The sequence below is a fragment of the Aquila chrysaetos genome, chromosome 16 (genome assembly GCF_900496995.4).
Source record: "Aquila chrysaetos chrysaetos chromosome 16, bAquChr1.4, whole genome shotgun sequence".
Taxonomy (NCBI): Eukaryota; Metazoa; Chordata; class Aves; order Accipitriformes; family Accipitridae; genus Aquila; species Aquila chrysaetos.
In genome coordinates, this window is record NC_044019.1 from 18,833,188 (window position 1) to 18,855,050 (window position 21,863).

Consider the following 21,863-nt stretch of genomic DNA (forward strand, 5'->3'; position numbering starts at 1 on the left):
GGCATCTGAAAATAGGATTTTCATTGTGTATATTTCAGGCTCAAAGTGGCTGGGAGGTCCCTATACTTATGATCTGTCGTGGTTTAACCCCAGCCAGCAACTAAGCACCACGCAGCCGCTCACTCACTCCCCCCCCACCCAGTGGGATGGGGGAGAAAATCGCGAAAAGGAAGCAAAACCCACGGGTTGAGATAAGAACAGTTTAAAAGAACAGAAAAGAAGAAACGAATAATGATAATGATGGCACTAATAAAATGACAACAGCAATAATGAAAGGATTGGAATGTACAAATGATGCGCAGTGCAATTGCTCACCACCCGCCGACCGGCACCCAGCCAGTCCCCGAGCGGCGATTCCCCGCCCCCCCTTTCCCAGTTCCTATACTGGATGGGACGTCCCATGGTATGGAATACCCCGTTGGCCAGTTTGGGTCAGCTGTCCTGGCTGTGTCCTGTGCCAACTTCTTGTGCCCCTCCAGCTTTCTCACTGGCTGGGCATGAGAAGCTGAAAAATCCTTGACATTAGTCTAAACACTACTAGCAGCAACTGAAAACATCAGTGTTATCAACATTCTTCTCATACTGAACTCAAAACATAGCACCGTACCAGCTACTAGGAAGACAGTTAACTCTATCCCAGCTGAAACTAGGACATGATCACACTACAATTTTTAAATACTAACCCTCACAGTATTCCAAAAGATGCTAAGACCATTACAGATTCAGCTCCTTGAAGAACAGACCTGTTCATGGCACACTATGTGTGTGCATGTGCATGCCATTCTGCATTGACAAAAAAAAATTTCATATGCAATCTGGGTATTATGTGGATGTCATCTCTTATACGCAAGTTAGATGTACAAATTTGCACGGGCATAATGAGAAATTACTAACAAAATTCTAGTCTCCTGTACACCTTTATAAAGCTAGCCCACTTCCATTTGATGTAATAATTGACATTTCATCTGAGTTTTGAAAATTGGGCTTCCAACAGACTATGAGCTAGTTAACAGGCTTAAATATACTGAAATAATTTTCAGTATTAGCCTGTAAAGAACCTGCAAAGCCTGTTACTTTAGTGATTCACTTGTGGCCAAAATGCACAGAGATATAAAATTGTCCAGCAAACAAAGCTACAGCCAATCTATCTTTTAGCTGTCTAGGTTAGGCATAGTAGTATTTATCCTCAGCCATACCAATGTACAAAGAAGATAAAAATGAAACTCTAGCAAAAATGGTAAGACATGTCACCTATCAGAGAAAGAGTAACACAGTGATTTTGGAAAATATTTTAAATGGCAACGAAAATACACTGAAAATAGTTCAAAGAAGTTGCTGCCTTAATTTTTTTGTTTTCTCCTCTGTCAATAAAGCTAAGGTTAAGATATATCTAAAATATACTTTTGTAAGAAATTAGTGACAAACTATATTCCAAAAATGTTCCAGATGACAAAACCAGCCCCCAAAACACTGCTGTCTTACCACAAATCCATGTATAAACTGAAACGTTCAAACAAAATTTCTGCTTCTGACATGTCTTCCATCCATTTAAAAGAAATTATTTGTATTGTTTTTTCTACCTGCATTCATTTACATATTTACAAATTAGATCACACTGGACAAGATTTTCCATTCTTTGGCACCTTGTGCATACAAGAGCAAAGCGTTTAATGCTGTGAATGTCATTTGACTCCCTTTTTGCTCCACTGTACATTAAAAGATAACTACATACAATACAAGTGAATAGAATTAGGCTCCCATTGTGTCTAATTTCTTTAGTCTTTTTGAATGGATTCATTTTCACTGAGGGTACACTCCTAAATTGAGTTCATGTGTTCCTTCTTCACTTCAGACTCATTTATCATCTTTACTTCCACCTTGAATTCACTTCTTTTTCAATGTGTGTAGAGTTTTTAAAAAATGCATTTTCCTGCCTACACTGTTTTTTGTATCAGATGATGACAATAAAAATTACCTACTTTTTTTTATTTAAACAAATCAGAACGAAACCGCAGACCTCATATCATGCACAGAATGCAGAGCACTTGTGCAGTTTCACAAGTATGTCTCTCTTCTTCTTCATGCCAAGTTTTATGAGAAATAAAACTCCAGAATTCTAGGAATGAACAAAATAGCTACAAAGAAAGGGTGCGTGTATATGTGTATAAAACATGCCGAAGATGGAAAAAGGGAGGAAATTGCATGGATCAAAATCTTAGATCCATTAAGCCCTAAAAATTGAACAGTTGCGTGGCAACCAGCAACGTTCAAGTTTCAATGACAGCTCTGCCTCGGACTCATCCAGGGGCCTTGGACAAGACCCCTAACCTGTCCCTCTGCAAAGTGAGGCTCTCGCTAACAAAACAAATCCATGAAGTATAGAGCGTATTTCAGTATTATGACTAAATGATTTTTAAACATAAATTCTAAATATTATTTAGAATTACAATAATGAGTATCAGTCCAATGTAGCTAAAAAATTACCTCTAGCAACCTACTCTGCTAAATTACATTGGGCTAATAACACTAAAGTAACAGTTGCCATGGTTACCAGAAATTTAGAGAAACTCCTGGTGTTCTATTTCAAGCGCAACTCTGGTAAATGGAGGACAGCATACATTACGAATCTTCTTTCAAATATTTGTCCGCAAGAAAATTATATTTCTCTAGAATATATGCATTATGATAAGAATATTTAGCCAGTCACATTAAAGTTAGTTTAGCGTAACTATGCAGTAAGAACAACAGAGCCAGAATGATTTCCTGTATTAATAACTTATCTCTGAGACCTTCTACAAATATGTATAAAAATTATGAAAAAGAATTATTTTCTGCAATTTTTGAGAACCTTTCACCAAGAGTTACACAGGTATCGCAGCCAACAATGGCAACAGAACACTTTTTTTGTTTTAATCATTAAAGTATGTAATCTATTCCACGTTTTTTTAAAAAACACAGGATGCAATACAGTGTATTACTAAAACATTTGGGGTTAAAGTATTGTTTTAAGAACATATGTGGGAGGGAGCTTTAGTTTCAACTGAATATGAATTTCTCAGAAGCACAAGCAGGAACAGAATTGTACTTTCTTCAATATCTGGTAACATTTTGTCATCAGCCAAAATGGCAAATGGAAGTTCAAGATGTATGGGAGAAAAAAAAAATCCCATTCTAGCATAAATGAAATAAATAGCACTAAAACTCTTGCAAAAGAACTGAGTCTTATAAGAATTCCAGCTCAACTATTTCTGTTTATAATTTCATTTTGTGATCATTCTTCGTTTTTCCTTTCGCTATTATAAGTGTTAACTGAACTATGCTAACAAGGCCAACATTGAACAATACATAAAAAGGGCTTTTTTCCTCATCTCTGAGGATTACAATCTATTACTACAGAACTACAGCCAGTAAAACAGTACTTCTGCTGCAAATCTAGAAATCTTTGTGGTCATCATCTTCTATTACAGTGGAGCAAAGGCAGGCATACGAATTTGAATATAGAGTTAGTTACCATGTAATTACAAGTGAACATGGCTAACGTTTTTTTCTCACCTGGCACCAACCCCTAAAAACAAACAAAAAGTTTGTAATAAGGGAAGATTAGATAATAGGCGGGGAACTTGATAAATACGCAGATAAGTTCCAAGATTGTAACACAAGAGTGATTAGTTCTTGGTCTCCTAAGCGTCTTACAGCATAGATTTAATTGTAATAGACTGATTCCCCACTTCTTTTAATAAAAGCTATTCAGGTCGATAAAATTATACAATAAAGGTCCATTTTTTTCTTGGTACTTAAAAACAAGATCTTTCTCTGAATAAAGCAGTAATAACAGTAAGCTGGGAGTTGATTATCTCAATAAAACTCATTTTTGGATGAACATGAGAAGAATTCTGTATAGCTATTTGGCCAAAAATTGTTAGCCTCTCACAGTATTATGCCAGGGATTATTTGGAGTATGTTTTAGTGCAAATGTAAGCCAAGTGAAAGAACATTCACTAAAAAGAGACTGAGAGAAAATGAGAGAGAGCAAATGAGAGAGAGAGTGTGTGCAGATTACTGCATCACATCTTCTTTCATTTAAAGGAGACAATGGGGAAGATCAAAACCAACAAGTGTACATCATTATTAACTTAGGTTATTGTAGCATCTTGGAGATTGCATGCTGATTTGATATCACTGCTGGTGATATTAAATACATCTAGAGCAGCCATTTGAGGAGATACATTCAGACAGGACAAACTGAAGCACAAATCGGAATCACAGAGGGTGGCTACCCAGGCAGTACACACCACTGCTACGAGTCAGTTTGAAGGCAGGCAAAAGTGAGACAAGAAAAAGCAGAATCAAAGGTAGAGAAATGAGTAAAAGGGAGTGGGAAATATGACAGAGTTAAACGTTAGGTATTTAACAAGAATGCTGAATAATTTGGTAATTTTAGGACTTCTGTCCAAAACAATACAATAGGTAAAGTACTAGGCTTTTGTGCTCTTTTTAAAGGATTCCTTTGAAACATGAAATAGAACATACAATATTTATGCTATCTTTCATGACTAGAAACAAAAGAACTGGGTCAGAAATTAACATGGAGCCATATCCATCACTAACATAAGCCCAGTAAAACAGAACTATTTCACAGACATATGTGGAAGCAAACACTTACAGAATGCAAGTCTGTAAGAGCTGATTTTTGGGGAGAAGCAGAGCTAACATGCAAATGCCCAGCCTGAACCTCACAGTTTGAGATCACATGCTTTTCTGACATCAGTTTTAATAAAGGAAAAGTCTGATGTCTTGCACACTACATCCAGGATTGCATATACCACCATAACACTGATGGACATTTTGGACAGATGTACACACATAAACAGCTTTTGTCCTAAAATGCATCAATCTCCTCAACCAGCCAATGCTTAATTTTTCTCCCTTGTAGTCATATTCTCATTCAGTGGATTTCCCACCTGCTCTGTTTGTGTCAACTTTATCACAAACCTAATTCTGCTGCTCTTCAAGGCTTCTACCATTGTCCCTTGCCGAATTGAGCCTCAAAGGAATACAATTTGGGACTGGTGAACTTTTTGAAACAAGAAGTACTTACAAAATGGACAAAGCCTTTCTCTGCACAGGAAACAAGACATCTCCTCTGCACTTGTCTAGATGCCAAACAGCACTGACTCAGCTAGGAAAAGGGCAAACCTGCTGCACACCAAATGCTATCTCATACTATTTAGCAATCTCCAAAGAAGAAAAAACATCTGAGCTTTAAATGCTTCTTTTCCCCCTCCACCCTTCCTGCCTTTGCTTCTTCATATAAATACTGTTTTTACCAATGCAAAAGAAGTTTGGCTGACTGCAGTTACACTGACTGAAAAAGTTGCTTTATGCCCACTGGTCAGCTCCTTCATATCATACAGGTTATGCAGGAGCAAAACTCTGCAAAAATAGTTCCTCTGCTGGGGTCCTGCTGCATACCTCTTCTTCCACTACCCCTCGTTCTCTCATCACATAAGCAAAGAAGAATGTTCTCTCTCTTTCCCACATGTGCTTTGCCACACTGGATCGGGCAACAAAAATTTACAAGCCAACAAAGTGGAATCCTAAGTGCATCCACTTAAAAGGAGATTTGGTACACAGCTTTAGGATCCCTAAACAACCTAACTTTTAATAATGCATTTCTGTGTGAGCTTGTTCAACATTTCAGTCACAACAAGCTTTGTGGGTACTTACTGCCTGCCCTACTTAAAGTAATGAGCACAACAGAATTATAACTAACACAGAAGTATTATCCTGTTCCTGCACACAGTAAGGGCAACATTGCCTTCCTCGATGCTTCCAAGTTCATTAGAGCCAGGAGTTATTTGTTAGTCTGCAATGTAGATATGTTACGGGCTAACGGATCCACATAAGGGTGGTAAACAGCAGAGCACCCAGTTTCAGCAGCAGAAAATAAATGGAGGCCTTGGGAAAGACAGTATAAGCAATATTCCACAATACTGCTTGTACTATCTACTAAGTACTGCAAAACCAGAGCCTCCTTCAGGATGTGACGATTACTTCAGGAGGCTGGGATATCCAGGGGAGTTATTTATTACAATCTGTATTGTAATAGATTATCTTGGACTGTGCTGGGGACTCCACTGTGCTAGCACAAATATTCACAGTGAAAAGTAACCAAATTCTGAACGTTTTACCACAGGACATGAGGCTCGTGGCTGTACAGAGGGTGAGAAACCACTCTGCAGTACCTAAAAACACAAGAAGGTCCCACTGCAAGGTGTGACGACTGCCACAGTCTGACCCAGCTGCAATCTGCTGGATGTTTCCGTCTGACTGATGGTCATTTTTTTCCAGAGAAGCCAGAGTCAGGGGCTTAGGCAGAGTGCACTGCCCTTACTACTAAATATGGTCTCCCACCTCTGCATCCCACCCACACTGGAGGACTGGGAAAGGTCAAATATTTGCTCTCTCCTCCACAGCATCATGGCTTAGCAATCTTTAATTGTCCTCTGGTTTTCTCGTGGCATTAAATGTTGACAATATCAACCCTACAAAATCCTCTACGCTATAATACAGGGTTATTACATACGCGGAATAGCCTTTCGCATGGCAGAACCTTGCAAAGAAACACTGAGCTCCTCTGCAAAGTTATTTTGACATGAATTCTCAGAGCACTGCAGGCAGAAAGAAGGTCAAGGCTGAGTCATACCAGTGTGACATAAAAGGGGTACTAACACTACACATTCTTGGCAGATCACTTAATTCTCCCAGTCTCAACTGGGGCCAACCATATATGAATTACATTAGACTTCAGTTATACATGTATTTCTGTTGTCTTTCCAACTTCCTATACTTCATATGATAGGTTATGAATACAGATGATAGACCACAGCTGAGCCCAGACATATCTATATGAACTCCATTCCTTTAGCTACCTGCCCACAAGCCTTTGCTGGGATTCTAATGTCACGCTGACTCTTGCAGAACCACTGCTAAATGCAGGCTAATGAGCTTGGTTAGACCTAGGCTAACTCCGTCCAGAGCTGTTGTGGTACCCCTGTCATGTCTGTGCTTTCGCGCATTTCTAGTCAGAACAGGAATACCACAACTGACTAAGGCCCAGCAAAGTTGATTAACTCGGTCTCCACGCCACGTGCTGTGTACTCTCTTCAGACCAAGCTGTCCTTGACTTTCATGCTACGCTACTTGAGCCTAGTGTCTGCCCATGGATAATTTAAACACATCTATATAGACTCTGGAAGTGACTAATGCAATTGGCTTTAAAAACAGATGCTAAAAATCGGTTATTACAGTGGAAAACATAATCTTGCAGGGTAGGTTTTTTCCCACAATAGCCATGCATGTGCTCTCACACAAATGAGAATTTGCATATCAGGAGTGGGAATTCTTTTTTTTGCAATAAGACTTTCAGAATACCCTGTAGCTCTGTACTCCACAGGGTGCCATAGATACAGCAAACAGTTTACATACTACCTGACAACACACTTCATTTCCTTCAGTATCAGAATTTACTACATTTCAGTGTCAGATTACCTGCTTGCTCCTGAACAATAATAAAGGGGGTGGGGGGGAAATATCTTCCTGAGCTACCATTACTAAGCCATTATTTTGTATGCATGCGTCCATAAGCACATTTTAAAGTCTAACATGTTTCTGGCAGATAGTTAATTAAGGATCAAAAATTTCATAGAAATTAGGATCATGACTCATTTCTAACTGGAGTTTCTTTTAAAATCCCAACCGTAATTTATTTCTTTCAGCTACAGTAACATTCATTTTCTCTGTCTTTTTCATTTTTAAAACCTATAGTTATAAAAAATTTAGATTGAAATCATTCCGGAGAGTAATTTCAAAAGAGATATAAGAACAGAAACATTTCTGTCATTGATGTCTTGTTAGTGACAGAAGATTTATTTTTCCTCTAAATTAGTTTACAATTTAAAAAAAAGATACTGTCCCTACAGACAGTGCTAAACTGATTTAACCAAAACACAAACATAATTGCATGGACTTTGATTTTCTTAAAGTCGTTATTTCAGCAAATCTACAACATAAATATTTCTAAAATGTAATATATAATAATTATAGCATAGATATATTTAAAATTGCTAAAGTGCTGCCTGGAGTGGTGTTAATATCTTTTCATTAATATCAGACAACTTAATATACAGCAAAATGCACTGCTTACTGCTTTAGTTATTAAAACATTTGGTTAAAATAAGTAAGATCACATCTTCAATTCAGTAAGTACCCATCATGTTTACTTTAATCATTTTTTTTTTAATGAGCTGCAAAAAAGCAGTTTTCCCTCCACCCATTTCCCCATCCCCAGAGCTGCTGTTTGTTCAAAGGATCAGATGTATCACCGAGGCTGAAAAAAAGTTGAGCATTAACTGTCTCTGTGAATGGTCCTACCAGACCAGGCCTCAAATGCACTGAAGGGAAGGTTGTTCACTCCCTTGGTCCCATCCATCTCACCAAGCCATTGTGCAATAACAGTGGCCGTATTAACCCCACCTGACATGCATGCTTCCTAGCAGAGAACAGTCCACTGAAGGAGGCTCCGTAGGCTTTCAGCTGGTACACACTGCTTGATTAAATCGCGTATTTCACCAATAGAGCTCAACAGTTTCACCTGCTTACCGATCTTTAGCAGACAGTTCTGGGCTTTCAAAAAGAGCAGTTCTTATTTTCTTCCTACCTTAGTCAGATACTGTGATAAATTTAACATAAAAAGGTTATTCTTTTAGCAATAAAACACTTGCTACCTAATGTAAATTGTAGGTTAGATTAAGGTTGCAAAGGATCTCAGGGAACTTTTAATGGATACTTAGTGGGATTTTAACAGGACTTAATTTGAGCACTCTGGTACTTCAGGAGACATTTGAAACATCTAACCTTCATATATTTGATAGAAATTACTCATTCTGGCCACTGTATGTAACCTACCTTCTACGTGATCAAACAACATAACACTTCCAGGTGAAAAAGAGCTAACAGACTCTATAATTCAGGATCTACAATGCTAGGTTGAACTACAGCACTCACCCATTAGGCCTAAGGTCAGGCAGGGGCCTGTCCAGTGGCAAGCGATCGCTCAGGTAAGCATTGTAGCCGTAATACTGGAATTGTTTAAGTGCGATACGTCTATTTTCAGGACTGAGATCCTGGCCCCAGTGAGCAAAGAGAGATGAATCAGTGAACGCTTCAGCAGGATTTTCTTCCAGTTTTGGTGGAGCTTCTACAAAAGACAAAGACAAAAAGAAGCAATTTTAGACTCTCATTCCAACAGGCTCTAGGGTACGTTACTTTAAAAAGCGTAACTTTAGGGACAACACCACACAGAACAGCACGTGCTGCTGGCTTACAGCGGCCTGTAAGTCTTCACATAACATGCCCTCACATACCTCTTGTGGCAGTGTAACTATTAGCACCTAAGGCTCAAAATTTAATATTCAAAATACAATCAGTTAAAAACAATTCTTTTTCATCACAATCAGACTAAAGGCCGGGACCAATAAATCTAACTGAATTAAATTTCAGAAGGATTCTTATCAGACAATAAGAACGTTATTTTGTTTCAGCCTGAATTATCTTGCTAGAAAAAGATTAAAGTTTTGAAGGGGAAAAACAAAGCCAAAGGAAGAGAAGAGAGAGTCTGTACAGACCACACAAAATGGCTGGCAAAGTTTGTGTGTAAAATAAGTTCTTTGAAACTACAGATTCAGCAGAGGGAAAAAATTCCCTGCACTTGGCATCCATGTTTAAATAGCAAACCAGTTTCAGTCACTCAATAATTTTACGGTCCAGTTTACCAATCCAGCCTATCTGAATTTTTAGTCCATATTTAGGTGTGTGCAACGATGCTACTGGGATCATCACTTTGTAATATTTGTGTCATTATAAAATGCTTTTGTTCAACAAGGCCACATCTCTGGCTGCAATAACCAATAGACAAGATGGGAAATTACATTCCTACAACTTAATTTAAGAGCTCCAGGACAATGAAGTCACAGCATCTGTTCTCAATATTTAGTTGCTCAAGAAGTCTGTTCAAGGTGACTTGTAAGGCTTTCCGTAACAGCACCGTCTCACCCCTCCAACCATCCCTTCAGTCTTTACGAAGTTGACCACACAATTTAACCCAGAGAACCCCTTGCCTTTGTAAACACTTTATGATATACAGTACAGTAATGAAGAAAGATCAAATGCCTTACTTGATCCCAATTTGTCATCATAAACTAGAGCTCCACAAAGAAAAAATGTCTTCATTTTCTGGAAGTTCTAATTATTTATGAAGAGTCTCCACAGCCATTAACAACTAACCAACTAAATAAAAACTCTCATTTCTGATGAGCTGTACTCATAAACCGTAACTGCTGGGTCACGCAAAGACTTAGAAAAATAAAAGTGAATCTTTCAAAAGTCCAATAGGCAGACACTTCAACTGTGTCCAAAGTCCCTTATAGACCTGACAGCTGGCTTAAGGACACCTAAGGACAACAATTTATGTACTAGTAGTATATACCACCAGAATCCTGACTCCCAAAGAATGCCAGGAAGCACATTCTTTGATCTCTTACTAAAAAGAACCTGAAATGCAAAAACATGAATTGAGAAGATTAAGTTGTTTGATTCATTCAAGATGTTTTTCTTTTCCCCCTGACAATACTGACAGGAGACTAACGACACTTGCTTCCCTGCATTACATTCCAACCTCTGTAAATATGTAACATTTCTTTACTTGTTGAAGTACTGCCTCCCAGCCTGAATCCTGGAATTGGCTCCAGTTCTTCAAAGACTAAAGACATACTAAACTCTCAGTCAAACGAGGAAACTACACTGACAGCCCCTGCTACCACATGATAAATGTGACAGAGTGGAGCTTGTGAGTTCATATACAACTCTGCAATGGAAATTAAAAAAGTTGGATAAATTCAGATCATTTTAGAAGGTCCTAACTTGAGAAAGGCAGAATAGTTTTTAAATACCAGTCCAAAAATCACAGCAATGGGGAAAGTCCCAGGTATCTCTGTTTTTTGATAACTACGTGATCTTCACAAAAACAACTTGAATTTACACAACGAATCTCACAAACTACCTTCACATCATAAGAGATATTTAGATTAGGTACGGTCCTGATCTTGGCCAGTAGAAATTAATGTTCCTTGGCACTTTTCAAGAACACGTACATTCACGCTAATCAAGAAAAATATGCAAATATTTGTTCAACCTGTTGTATGTTACATTAACCTGGATTTCTCCAAATCAAGCACACTTTCCCTGAAGGTTTTAACTTTGATATTTATATTACACTTATGGCAGAAGACTGTAGGATCCACCCACATGCAGACAGCATGATGCGTGAAGACATCTGAATAAAAATAAGACTCGTGGTAAGAATACCGTGTGCATATGCATTTGTAACTATGAGCAGTTATCCAAGTTATCCAAGGATAATTTTCCATGGATGAAGAGCCATCCCAGAAACAACCGCCTTCACAGAATCACACTCACACAGGCATCTATTGAATTTTATCTAACGATCACATGGGAGGGAGTATTTCCTAAAGTGGTCTATGAATCTCTTGCTGTTTTTTGATTGAAAAAGCGCTCAGTAATCCAGGTTGTATCTGCAAGACTAATATTTTCCAGCAATGGATATCTGTGAATTTAGTTTACAAGCGCTAATAAACCACTTGTCAAATGCAGCCATTTTTTGTATACTAAGCAAACATGTTATTTCAATAAGTTATTCTACAGGAAAAAAGCGTCATAGCAAGAACTTTCAATTACAATTCCAATCAATGGAATTAAGCACGCATCGCTGATGACAAAGTCTTTCTTCCCTTTATTTGGCTGAAAACCCTTGGGACTTCATTCAGCCAGTCTCTCACAAGAAATAAAAACAATTATTATAAGACTATCAGCTGCCTTTCAACTAGTCAACAAGCATCATTTGATGCCTTAGTCTCTGTAAACAGATCTCGGCCTGAAGTCTCACAGCCACTTCTTCTTACCGCTTGATTCTACAATCACAGAATGATCATGGCAAGCTAAGCCTCAAAGGTGAAGCAGTAAGTAGTACTGCCTGAAGCAATACAAAGGTAGGCACATTTATCTGCTCGGTTATTACTAAAAAGGAAAGATTAGTTCCATTTTTCCTGTGGGAAGAAAGCTTACCATCCACAGCACATTGCTGCAAATATTAACATGGGGTCTTCTCTATATTAACTTTTCACACCATGCAAAGAGCATCAGTGTACACAGACATGAGCCTGTAGTATTAACGTTTGGCAGACTGACACTTTGCCATTAAATCAATTGGTACTAGAGATAAATCACACAGATGTCAGCTGGCTGTACACCCAGGTGGAAGAAGTCTCCTTCCAGAAGCCTGGCTGTTCATGGCATCAGCATGGGGTTGGTCACATACTGCTTACCTGACCTGACTCAAAAAACTCACAGCTTGTTTTCCAAAAGCATCTGTGTATCTTTAGCTCATACTTTCTGGATCATGTTTACTAGTTATGCAATTAATATAAAATCTATTGCTTCATCTGATCTCACTGACCAGCCTCCAAGACGGAAATTCCTCTCCTCTTTCTGTTGCTCGTTATATAGAATAAGTCAGAGACAGCAAATCAGAAGACACTGCTGAAATCCAGGTTGTACATGACATGAAACCAACTCTCTCCTAATAATAAAAGATATTTTTATTAGTAATTGAAGCTTGAACTTGAAGTTAACACTGCCCTTGTAACGAAACACACACACAGAGGTTTCAATAGCCTCTTCTAGTGTACTGGGTACAAACAGCAAGGTTTGGGTAGTGGAAGGACTGCAGGAGTGGCCTCTGTGGGAGAGGGTCAGGTGCTGCTCTGTCAGACATAGTCATTTCCCCAACAGACTCACTGCTGGCCAAAGCAGAGCCCATCAGCAAAACTGGTGGCGCTTCTGTGAAGAAATATTTAAGAAAGGGCAGAAAATGACGAGGAAGAGGGAACAAGTGTACAAGGGAGCAGTAAAGAGAACAACAGAGGAAACAAGGAAATGAGAGAAGGGCAACCAAGTTGGTGAGGGGCCTGGAGCATAAGTCTTATGAGGAACGGCTGAGGGACCTGGGGCTGTTTAGTCTGGAGAAGAGGAGGCTGAGGGGAGACCTGATCGCTCTCTGTAACTGCCTGAAGGGGGGTTGTAGTGAGGTGGGTGATGGTCTCTTCTGTCAGGTGGCTGGAGATAGGACAAGAGGAAATGGCCTCAAGTTGCAGCAAGGGAGATTTAGGTTAGATATTAGGAAAAATTTCTTTACTGAGGGGGTTGTCAGACATTGGAATAGGCTTCCCAGGGAAGTGGTTGAGTCACCATCCCTGGAGGTATTCAAAAAGCAAATAGACGGGGTTCTCCAGAACATGGTTTAATAGGCATGGTTGATGGTTGGACTCGATGATCTTGAAGGTCTTTTCCAACCTAAATGATTCTATGATTCTAAGACCAAGGTCAGGAGAGTAGGAGATGCCCCATGTTTTCTTCGTTTCCCAACACCCAAGCTAGTAATTAAATGTTTGTGTTAATTGGTAATAAATCGAATACTTGCTCTCTTCAGAGGTTGTACAACCAAGCAGCAAACAAACAGACAACAAAATGTCTATCCCTTATTATTAGTAAGGAGCTGCAGACAAGCAATGTGTTAGAAGCAACAAGAAAAGACAAGACGGTCCCTATCCCATCAAAAGTTATGCATTTATTTTTACTGATCTCAACTGGTGTAATGTACCAGTGTATCCCTTTCCTTCCTCTCCCTTCCTTCATTTGTTATCTATTTATAACCTACACTTACTTTGTTAAGTTTTTCTCAATACACATTTGTCTCTGCCAGTTTTCATAAGGCAACTCATACAACTAGTACACAAAGAACAACATAATAAAAAAATCTGACCAGACAGTAAGGAATTCAAGAAGGGATTTTCTTGATTACCACGAAGCATATATATAACATCATTTGATAACAGCAAATAATGGCACAGGAATCGTTCTGCCCACCATGAAAATGTGATTATTTCCAGGGTAGTACAGGACAACCACTTAATTTACAACAGCATTCTTAAGTCGTGAAAGGAAGGAAATGAAGAATATTGTATCCAACTGTAATTGTAGTAGTCTTCAAGCACCTTGGCAAAACATAATTATTTAATTACCATTGGCATAATGTAATTATTTAATTACATGGGGGTATTTTCTAGCCAACAAATGCCTATCTTTTTCAGAACCACAAACAGCACCTCTAACAGCACTGATGCATCGGTTATGCAAAGGTTTAGCAGTAACCTTCCTCGAAAGACTGTCTTCAGTTTTGTCACCAGTATAATTTTATGCTTGTTGTGATTTAAGCCCAGCGAGTAACAAAGCACCACGCAGCTGCTTGCTCACTCCCCACCCCACCCCAGCCATGGTGGGATGAGGAGAAAAATAAAGGCAGGCTCATGGGTCGAGATAAGGACTGGGAGGGATCACTCACCACTTATGGTCATGGGCAACAGACAGGCTCAACTTGGGGAAGAAACAAAACCGATTTAGTTTACTACAAGTCAAATCAAAACAAGGGTATTAGGAAGTAAAACCAAACCTTAGAACACCTTCCCCCCAGCCCTCCCTCCTTCCCGGCTCAACCCCACTCCCGGTTCTCTCTCCCTCCTCCCCACAGTGGCGCAGGGGAACAGGGGATGGGGGTTGGGGTCCGCTCATCCCACCTTGTCTCTGCCGCTCCTTCCTCCTCAGGGGCAGGACCCCTCACTCGTCCCCTGCTCCACCGTGGGGTCCCTCCCACGGGAGACAGTCCTTCACGAACTCCTCCAGCGTGAGTCCTTTCTGCGGGCTGCAGTTCTTCCCGAACTTCCCTGGCGTGGGTCCTTTCCGCGGGCCGATCTTCAGTCACAGACTGCCCCAGCACGGGCTTTCCCGTGGAGTCACGGCCATCTTCAGGGGCCTGTGCTCCACCATTCACCTCCATGGGCTGGGGGGGCAGCCTGCCGTCTCACTACAGGCTGCAGGGGCATCCACCTCCTCCGGCGCACCTCCTCCTCCTCCTTCCTTGCTGACTTCGGTGTCTGCAGAGGGGTTCCTCTCACATTCCAAAACTCCCCTACTCACTGCCGGTCCCCCTTCTTAAATCTGTTCTCCCAGAGGCGCTACCACTGTCACTGATGGGCTCGGCCTGGGCCAGAGGTGGGTCCGACTTGGAGCCGGGGAAGCTTCTAGCAGCTGCTCACAGGAGCCGTCCCTGCGACCCCTCCCCTGCTACCAAAAAAACCACACCACACAAACCCATAACAATGTTGCATCAACATATTTCTTGCATTATCTGCTATGCAAGTGCTGATTCTGCCCATTCATACTTCCTTATCAAGATTTAAGAAAGACCATGAGAACACCAGTGGCTGCTTCAAGTTTCATATGGCCTTAACTAATAAGTTCGTTAACTCATGTAATAACATTAACAGCTGGCATTTAGCAGATTAAACGGGTAGGGAATATTACCATATTTAATCTAATTTCAGTGGTAGCTAAGGCATAATGATACTAAAGCATCTATAAGGAATAATTTTTAAAGCGGTTTAGCATCTAAATCTATAACTGGTGCTGTGGCTGTTTGTATTGTGTCATGATCCATCATCTATGGAAGCCTTTAAGCTTTAAAAGAAATCAGTTGTCCTCTCTTCCAATATGCATCTGCAGTTAACAACTACTTGATTTACAGAAAAGGACATAAAGACAGCCCTGAACAGTAAGAGTTCAGTACTTCACAAGTCAGTGCACTGCATGTGCCTTATCCTCCTCTGTGCTGCTTAATTTGGACCATCAACTGCTGCCAGCAATACATCTTTTTCCTTATTTTTTCTCTTATTTATTTTCCTAAGCTGTACACTGCATAACGTTTATCCAGTTTATGACCGATGCTAAATTGACTCTGTTGTGATGTTTCTCATTTCTCATGTCTATATCTCCTTGAAGTTTCATCATATAAGAACAGCCTCCTTAGCTATTATTAACAATTTCTACAAATAGTACCATATATTGCGTTTGTATGGCAAGGTTTTGGCAGCAGGGGGGTTACAGGAGTGGCTTCTGTGAGAAGCTGCTAGAAGCTTCCCCCATGTCCGACAGAGCCAATGCCTGCTGGCTCCAAGACGGACCCGCCGCCAGCCAAGGCTGAGCCCATCAGTGATGGTGGTAGTGCCTCTGGGAGAATGTATTTAAGAAGGGGGGAAAAAAACCCTGCACAACAGAAACTGCAGACAGAGAAGAAAGGAGTAAGAATATGTGAGAGAAAGAACTCTGCAGACCCCCAGGGCAGTGAAGAAGAAGGGGGAGGAGATGCTCCAGGCGCCGGAGCAGAGATTCCCCTGCAGCCCGTGGGGAAGACCATGGTGAGGCAGGCTGTCCCCCTGCAGCCCAGGGAGGTCCACGGGGGAGCAGATCTCCACCTGCAGCCCGGGGAGGACCCCATGCCGGAGCAGGTGGGTGCCCGAAGGAGGCTGTGACCCCGTGGGAAGCCTGCGCTGGAGCAGGCTCCTGGCAGGACCTAAGGACCCATGGAGAGAGGAGTCCAGGCTGGAGCAGGTTTGCTGGCAGGACTTGTGACCCCGTGGGGGACCCACGCTGGAGCAGGCTGTGCCTGAAGGACTGCAGCCCGTGGAAGGGACCCGTGCTGGAGCAGTTCGTGAAGAACTGCAGCCCGTGGGAAGGACCCACATTAGGGAAGTTTGTGGAGGACTGTCTCCCATGGGAGGGACCCCACGCTGGAGCAGGGGAAGAGTGTGAGGAGTCCTCCCCCTGAGGAGGGAGGAGCAGCAGAGACAACGTGTGATGAACTGACCCCAACCCCTATTCCCCGTCCCCCTGTGTCACTGGGGGAGGAGGAGGTAGAGAATTTGGGAGTGAAGCTGAGCCTGTGAAGAAGGGAGGGGTGGGGGGAAGATGTTTTAAGATTTGAGTTTATTTCTCATTATCCTATTCTGATTTGATTGGTAATTTCCCCAAGTCAAGTCTGTTTTGCCCGTGATAGTAACTGGCGAGTGATCTCTCTCTGTCTTTATCTCAACCCACGAACCTTTTTTTATATTTTCTCTCCCCTGTCTAGTTGAGGAGAGGAGTGATAGAGTGGCTTTGGTGGCACCTGGTAGCCAGCCAGGGTCAAACCATCGCATACCACAAGGCCAATTCTGGTAACATAGTTACACTATGGTAACTAAATGAATGTGGTTCTGCATTATGAACTAGCAAGTTTCATAAAAAACTCACATGCATATTGCATACCTCAAAAAGGAAACTCTCTTCAGACCAACACTGCTGAGAACAATGGGACTAACAAAATAGCCAGCTTCAACAGAAAAGCACACTAACATCATTAGCTCTATCTCCATAAAAACCTTTCAAGCTCTTTAAGAAATAGTAATTTTTTTCAGCTGCATTCAGATTTCAACTTTTCTTCCTAAAAAAAGATTACCATGAACAGGTTTACAATTAAGAGAAAGGATCAAGCCAGAAAAGGGCTGCAAAAATAGTTGCAGAGGCAGACTCAGACATGTTTGTTGTTACTAGTCCATAAGATTTGTTTTGGTTATTCCCCTCATTTGACTGCAGGCCTACTCACAAAAGTGGCAATGTTTCACATCAAAGCTTTACCATTGTGAAAATGCCTTCCATGGTATCAGAAGTGCTTTAACAAAATCCGCAGTATAACCTTATATGCTGATTTCAGTAAGTGCCAGTAACAAGAAGGGATAGACAGCAACTCAGCAAAAATATCCTATTTGAAAACATACCCCTCTGTCAGCTAAAGATATGCAGAATGCATCACTAATTGAGCAAAACTACACACGCTCAGGTGTAACAGGTTGCTCACAAAAGAAAAATGACTTAGAAGTGGTGCCAGGATGTAGGCAAAAAGGCTTTGATCACGTGCTCTTCTGAGTTCTCCAGTGCTTGACACTTCGATTTACCAGCCTAGAAAGGAAGGACTATGCAATGATTGAAGAGGTAATGCAGTAACCATGCCTTACCTTAAAGGTGGACTAAGGATGCGAATCTAAGTAGACTATCATTAAAAACAAAATAAACCTCAGCTCGCTCTGAAGTTCAGCAGCTAGATTCTTGGAAGTCAAGATGATCTATTAAATGCTTTTATGAAAGAGTACCATAGTTTGAAGAAACTGAAGGAACTGACCTTCTCACACAAACTCAGCAGCCTTCAGGTTCTTGAGACAATCATGAAGAAGCTCACAGCAACTTTATCTGTTAGATTATCTCTACTAGTACTTTGGGGATTGTTTCAGGATTTTAAGTACCGACTTTTTCATAGGCCTAATGGCCTCAGACTGTGGGTCCCAGCACTCAAAAAAAAATCTATATTCGATTTCCTGCAGGCAATAGTATTTCAGCTGCCTGTGGAAGGAAAGATCCTTTCATCCTTTTCCTCTACATGTGCCCTTCATCTGTTAGCCAATTTATACCCTCTATGCCCTCTCGCCAGAGGCTATTCTACATGACAGGTAAAAATCCCAGACTTGCATTGGGCCATAGAGCCTTGATATAGTTTTTAAAAGTGTGAAAACTTTACCTAAATTTTGTCACACAGGAAGATACACAGAGGAAGATTCCACTTTCAAAGTCTGTTGTAATTAACGCAAACACATTGTCAGCATCCTTAATAATTACAGTCTGACAATTCCTGTCTTGGAAGGCTGATCCCATGCAGGACACTGCTATAAATCCTCTATCAGATGAACGAACCTCTGAAATGAAAACATTACCTCTATGTTTGTACAGCCTGATGAAACACCAACAAGCAACGGCAGAAGCAGCTCACCAAGATGCAACACTGCATCAGCCATGGAGAAGAGTATATTCAGAAGACAAAATCTAAAGTTACAGTAACAGTGACAGAGCTTCCCTCAAAAAGGTTATTTTATGTATTCTCTCACCCCCCAAAAAAATCACAATACTGCCAACAAGGTGTCAACATTAACATTGTTTTATGCTGAAAAGTAAATTTTACTGTTTTGAATATTCAAGTTAAGTTAATTCTCTTTGTCAGAGTCTAGTTTTGTTCCCAAAGAATTTACTTTAATGGAAGTGCACCTAAGAAAAAATGAAATATCTAAGTGGGTTAAATTCTGCTACCACTGCTTGCTTACAGCTTAGTAAGTCATACTGAAGTTGCCAGGGTTCCTCAAAGAGACTGACAGAGCCTGTCAGAGTCTGTCTGAACAGAGTACGAAAAGCAGTGAAGCCCTAATCTTAAAAAAATATAAATCTGATCCAAACTACATACAAAACACAAAACCACCCTGAGAAGATGCAACTAAATATCCACTCTTTGCATATTCCAGCACACTCTGTAGTTAGTGTCAAGACTGGACAGATCAGACGGTCAGGGAATGGGAAAAAAAACAAAAAGGTGATCCTTTCCAGAAAAGTTAACTGTCAAGAAGTCATGATAATACTATGAATAGTATACAACCAGTACAAAATTTTAAAGATTAAACTGTATATGAGAGCACATATAGAAGAAAATGCCAAAAACTCTCTCAACAAATTTTTGACATTTTTGAGAACTTGAAAAGCAATTTACTATTATTAATTGTTATGTTACCAGTACTGCATTTTAATGCAACCAATACACATACATAATGATAGCTACTAGCGTGCTGCTACCATTTATTTTCATTTGTTTCTAAAAACGAAAAATCTCTTGGAGAAATTTGATTTTTTTCTGAGAAATAATCCCATGCTTATTATACGTATTAAGGTGGAAATTCAGTCTGGTTCTGCTGCTTAGCAGAAGCCCTTTCTCCTCCTGAAGTCACTTACAAGTTTTAGAAACATAAACATCAGACTGTATTTTCCCTGTATGAACGACACAAAGAGATGTCAACTAAGAGCCAGAGAGGGGTGTTTGGAATCCTTACCTAGACTGACGCCCACACCAAAGTGCTCTGTGGGGTTTTTTTCTCTTTCATTTTTGGTCAAATAGGCCACCCTGGAACACTGCGCCCTCGGGAAGCCTGGGTCTCCCCTGAAGCCACAGTGACACCAGCGTACACAAACACTACGCAGAGAGCCTGAACAGCTCCCCAGGGCCGGGGTGCCACGTGTCTCCACAGCATTCTCCCCTGTATTCATATTACCTAGATTTTCCCATTAACTGTTCACTAGACTAGACTGTGGGGAGCTAACTATTTATCAAATACATGCTCACAAAGGGATTAAGTTAATTGTGCCACACATTCTCAATAATGTACTGATTTATCGTTTTCTTTCAGGGACTTCTTACCAGAAGCTGTCCACAGTGTCCAGTGGATGACCCAACTCATGAAAATGTCAGAAGGCAGCTCACTTCTGCTAAAGAGTCACCTAAGACTCTGCTTCACTTTGCTCAGGATCAAGGCACTCGCAAATGTAAGAGATGCAGATGATTCTCCCCAGGAGGAGACATAGGGGAAGCCACTGGTCCCAGAAGGCTACAGGTCACTGGTAGAGAATACTGCAAGACCTTCTACTTACCTGGGCTATGGGTCCTGAACTTCGTTTCATTTGACTGTTGATTGGTGAAGATGTCAGGCTGCAAACATAGGCAGCTTTCAGGTTTTGCAACTGGATGTTTGTCTCATTTGTACAAAACTCTGCCTGTTCTACATAATATATATGCGAGTATGTTCACCCAAAAAGGACAGACATTCATGTAGAGAAGTTGGATGTTCCCTGCCTTGGCAGACTTTGGTAACCTAACAGTCCCTAAAAAGTCATTGCACAAAAGCTACTTTACACTGAAGAAAGAAGTTTGAAGATGACTGTCAAAATGTGCTCAGCGCTAGAGGGCAGTGTAAGAAACAGGAAAATTTGTCTTCTGAGAGAAATCTGAGGTTTTTAGGACTTCTTAAGAACTTGTTAAAGAGCTCTCAGAACTGCAAGTAGCAAACTTATAAACTGCTAATTAACTAGCAAATTCTATTACACTGGTTATTTCCTAAGGGTGAGAAAACATATAGGAGAAAAAGGAAATTATTATTATGTCATCAAGCAAACGCTAAAAGATATTGTTTGGGTACATGGAAACAATGCTTTATAGGAACAAGGTCTTGGTAAGGGCTCTATATTTCTCCTGTGTACACTAGAACTAGCCTATTCTGATCTGAAAACACTATAAATCCTGTCCATTGTTGTTTCTACTAGATATCTTCTCACTACTAGCCTATTAAATTCCTCTCTAGCCATAACTGTGCTATGGATATGAATCAGGCTAGACAGGTCCCTGCATCATTCTGGCAAAGTTAACATAAAGTTACTACAAGCCTGGACAACCTGAAACTAGGGTAAAAGTTTTTAACTTACTGGAAAGATAATATCAAAGGAAATAGATATTTCCAAGTACAATCAATTTCCTCTTATATTATTTACCAGATGAAGACATACAGCTCTCTGACAGGTACCAATACTGCACTTTTAAGGCTTTTTGTATCCATTGACAGCAATATTTTGACAGAGACCAATTTTGTCTTCTCAAATGGGTAAAAGGCTGATTTTCAAAAAATACACTATAAGGATATTGAAAACTAAGGAGTACCAAGTTCCGGATCTTCAGACTTTCTAAAACACATTTTTAAGATTGTCCAAAGCAATACCTCTTTGCATTCCTCATACTTGGAAACCAGACTTTAAAAAAGCATTGATTCATTTAGACTAACACATAATTGCTTAACTACAGGCCTTCAAGATAAAGGGCAGTCAGAAGAGTTATTTATTGACTATCACTTAAAGGACTACTATTGTCTTCATTACAAGAA

General features: G+C 40.4%; 1 protein-coding gene across 5 annotated transcripts in view; it reads right to left on the bottom strand.

The window, feature by feature from the left end:
* GALNT18 (polypeptide N-acetylgalactosaminyltransferase 18) overlaps window positions 1-21,863 on the bottom strand; it is a 253,560-nt gene that overhangs the window by 121,693 nt on the left and 110,004 nt on the right. For 4 of the 5 annotated variants that reach the window (XM_030039346.1, XM_030039343.1, XM_030039344.1 and 1 more), the window contains exon 3: window positions 9,067-9,259. The exons of the other annotated variant lie outside the window; for it this stretch is intronic. In XM_030039346.1, coding sequence (XP_029895206.1) covers window positions 9,067-9,259 — 193 coding nt within the window. The remainder of the gene's footprint in view (window positions 1-9,066; window positions 9,260-21,863) is intronic. 5 annotated transcript variants of the gene reach the window in all.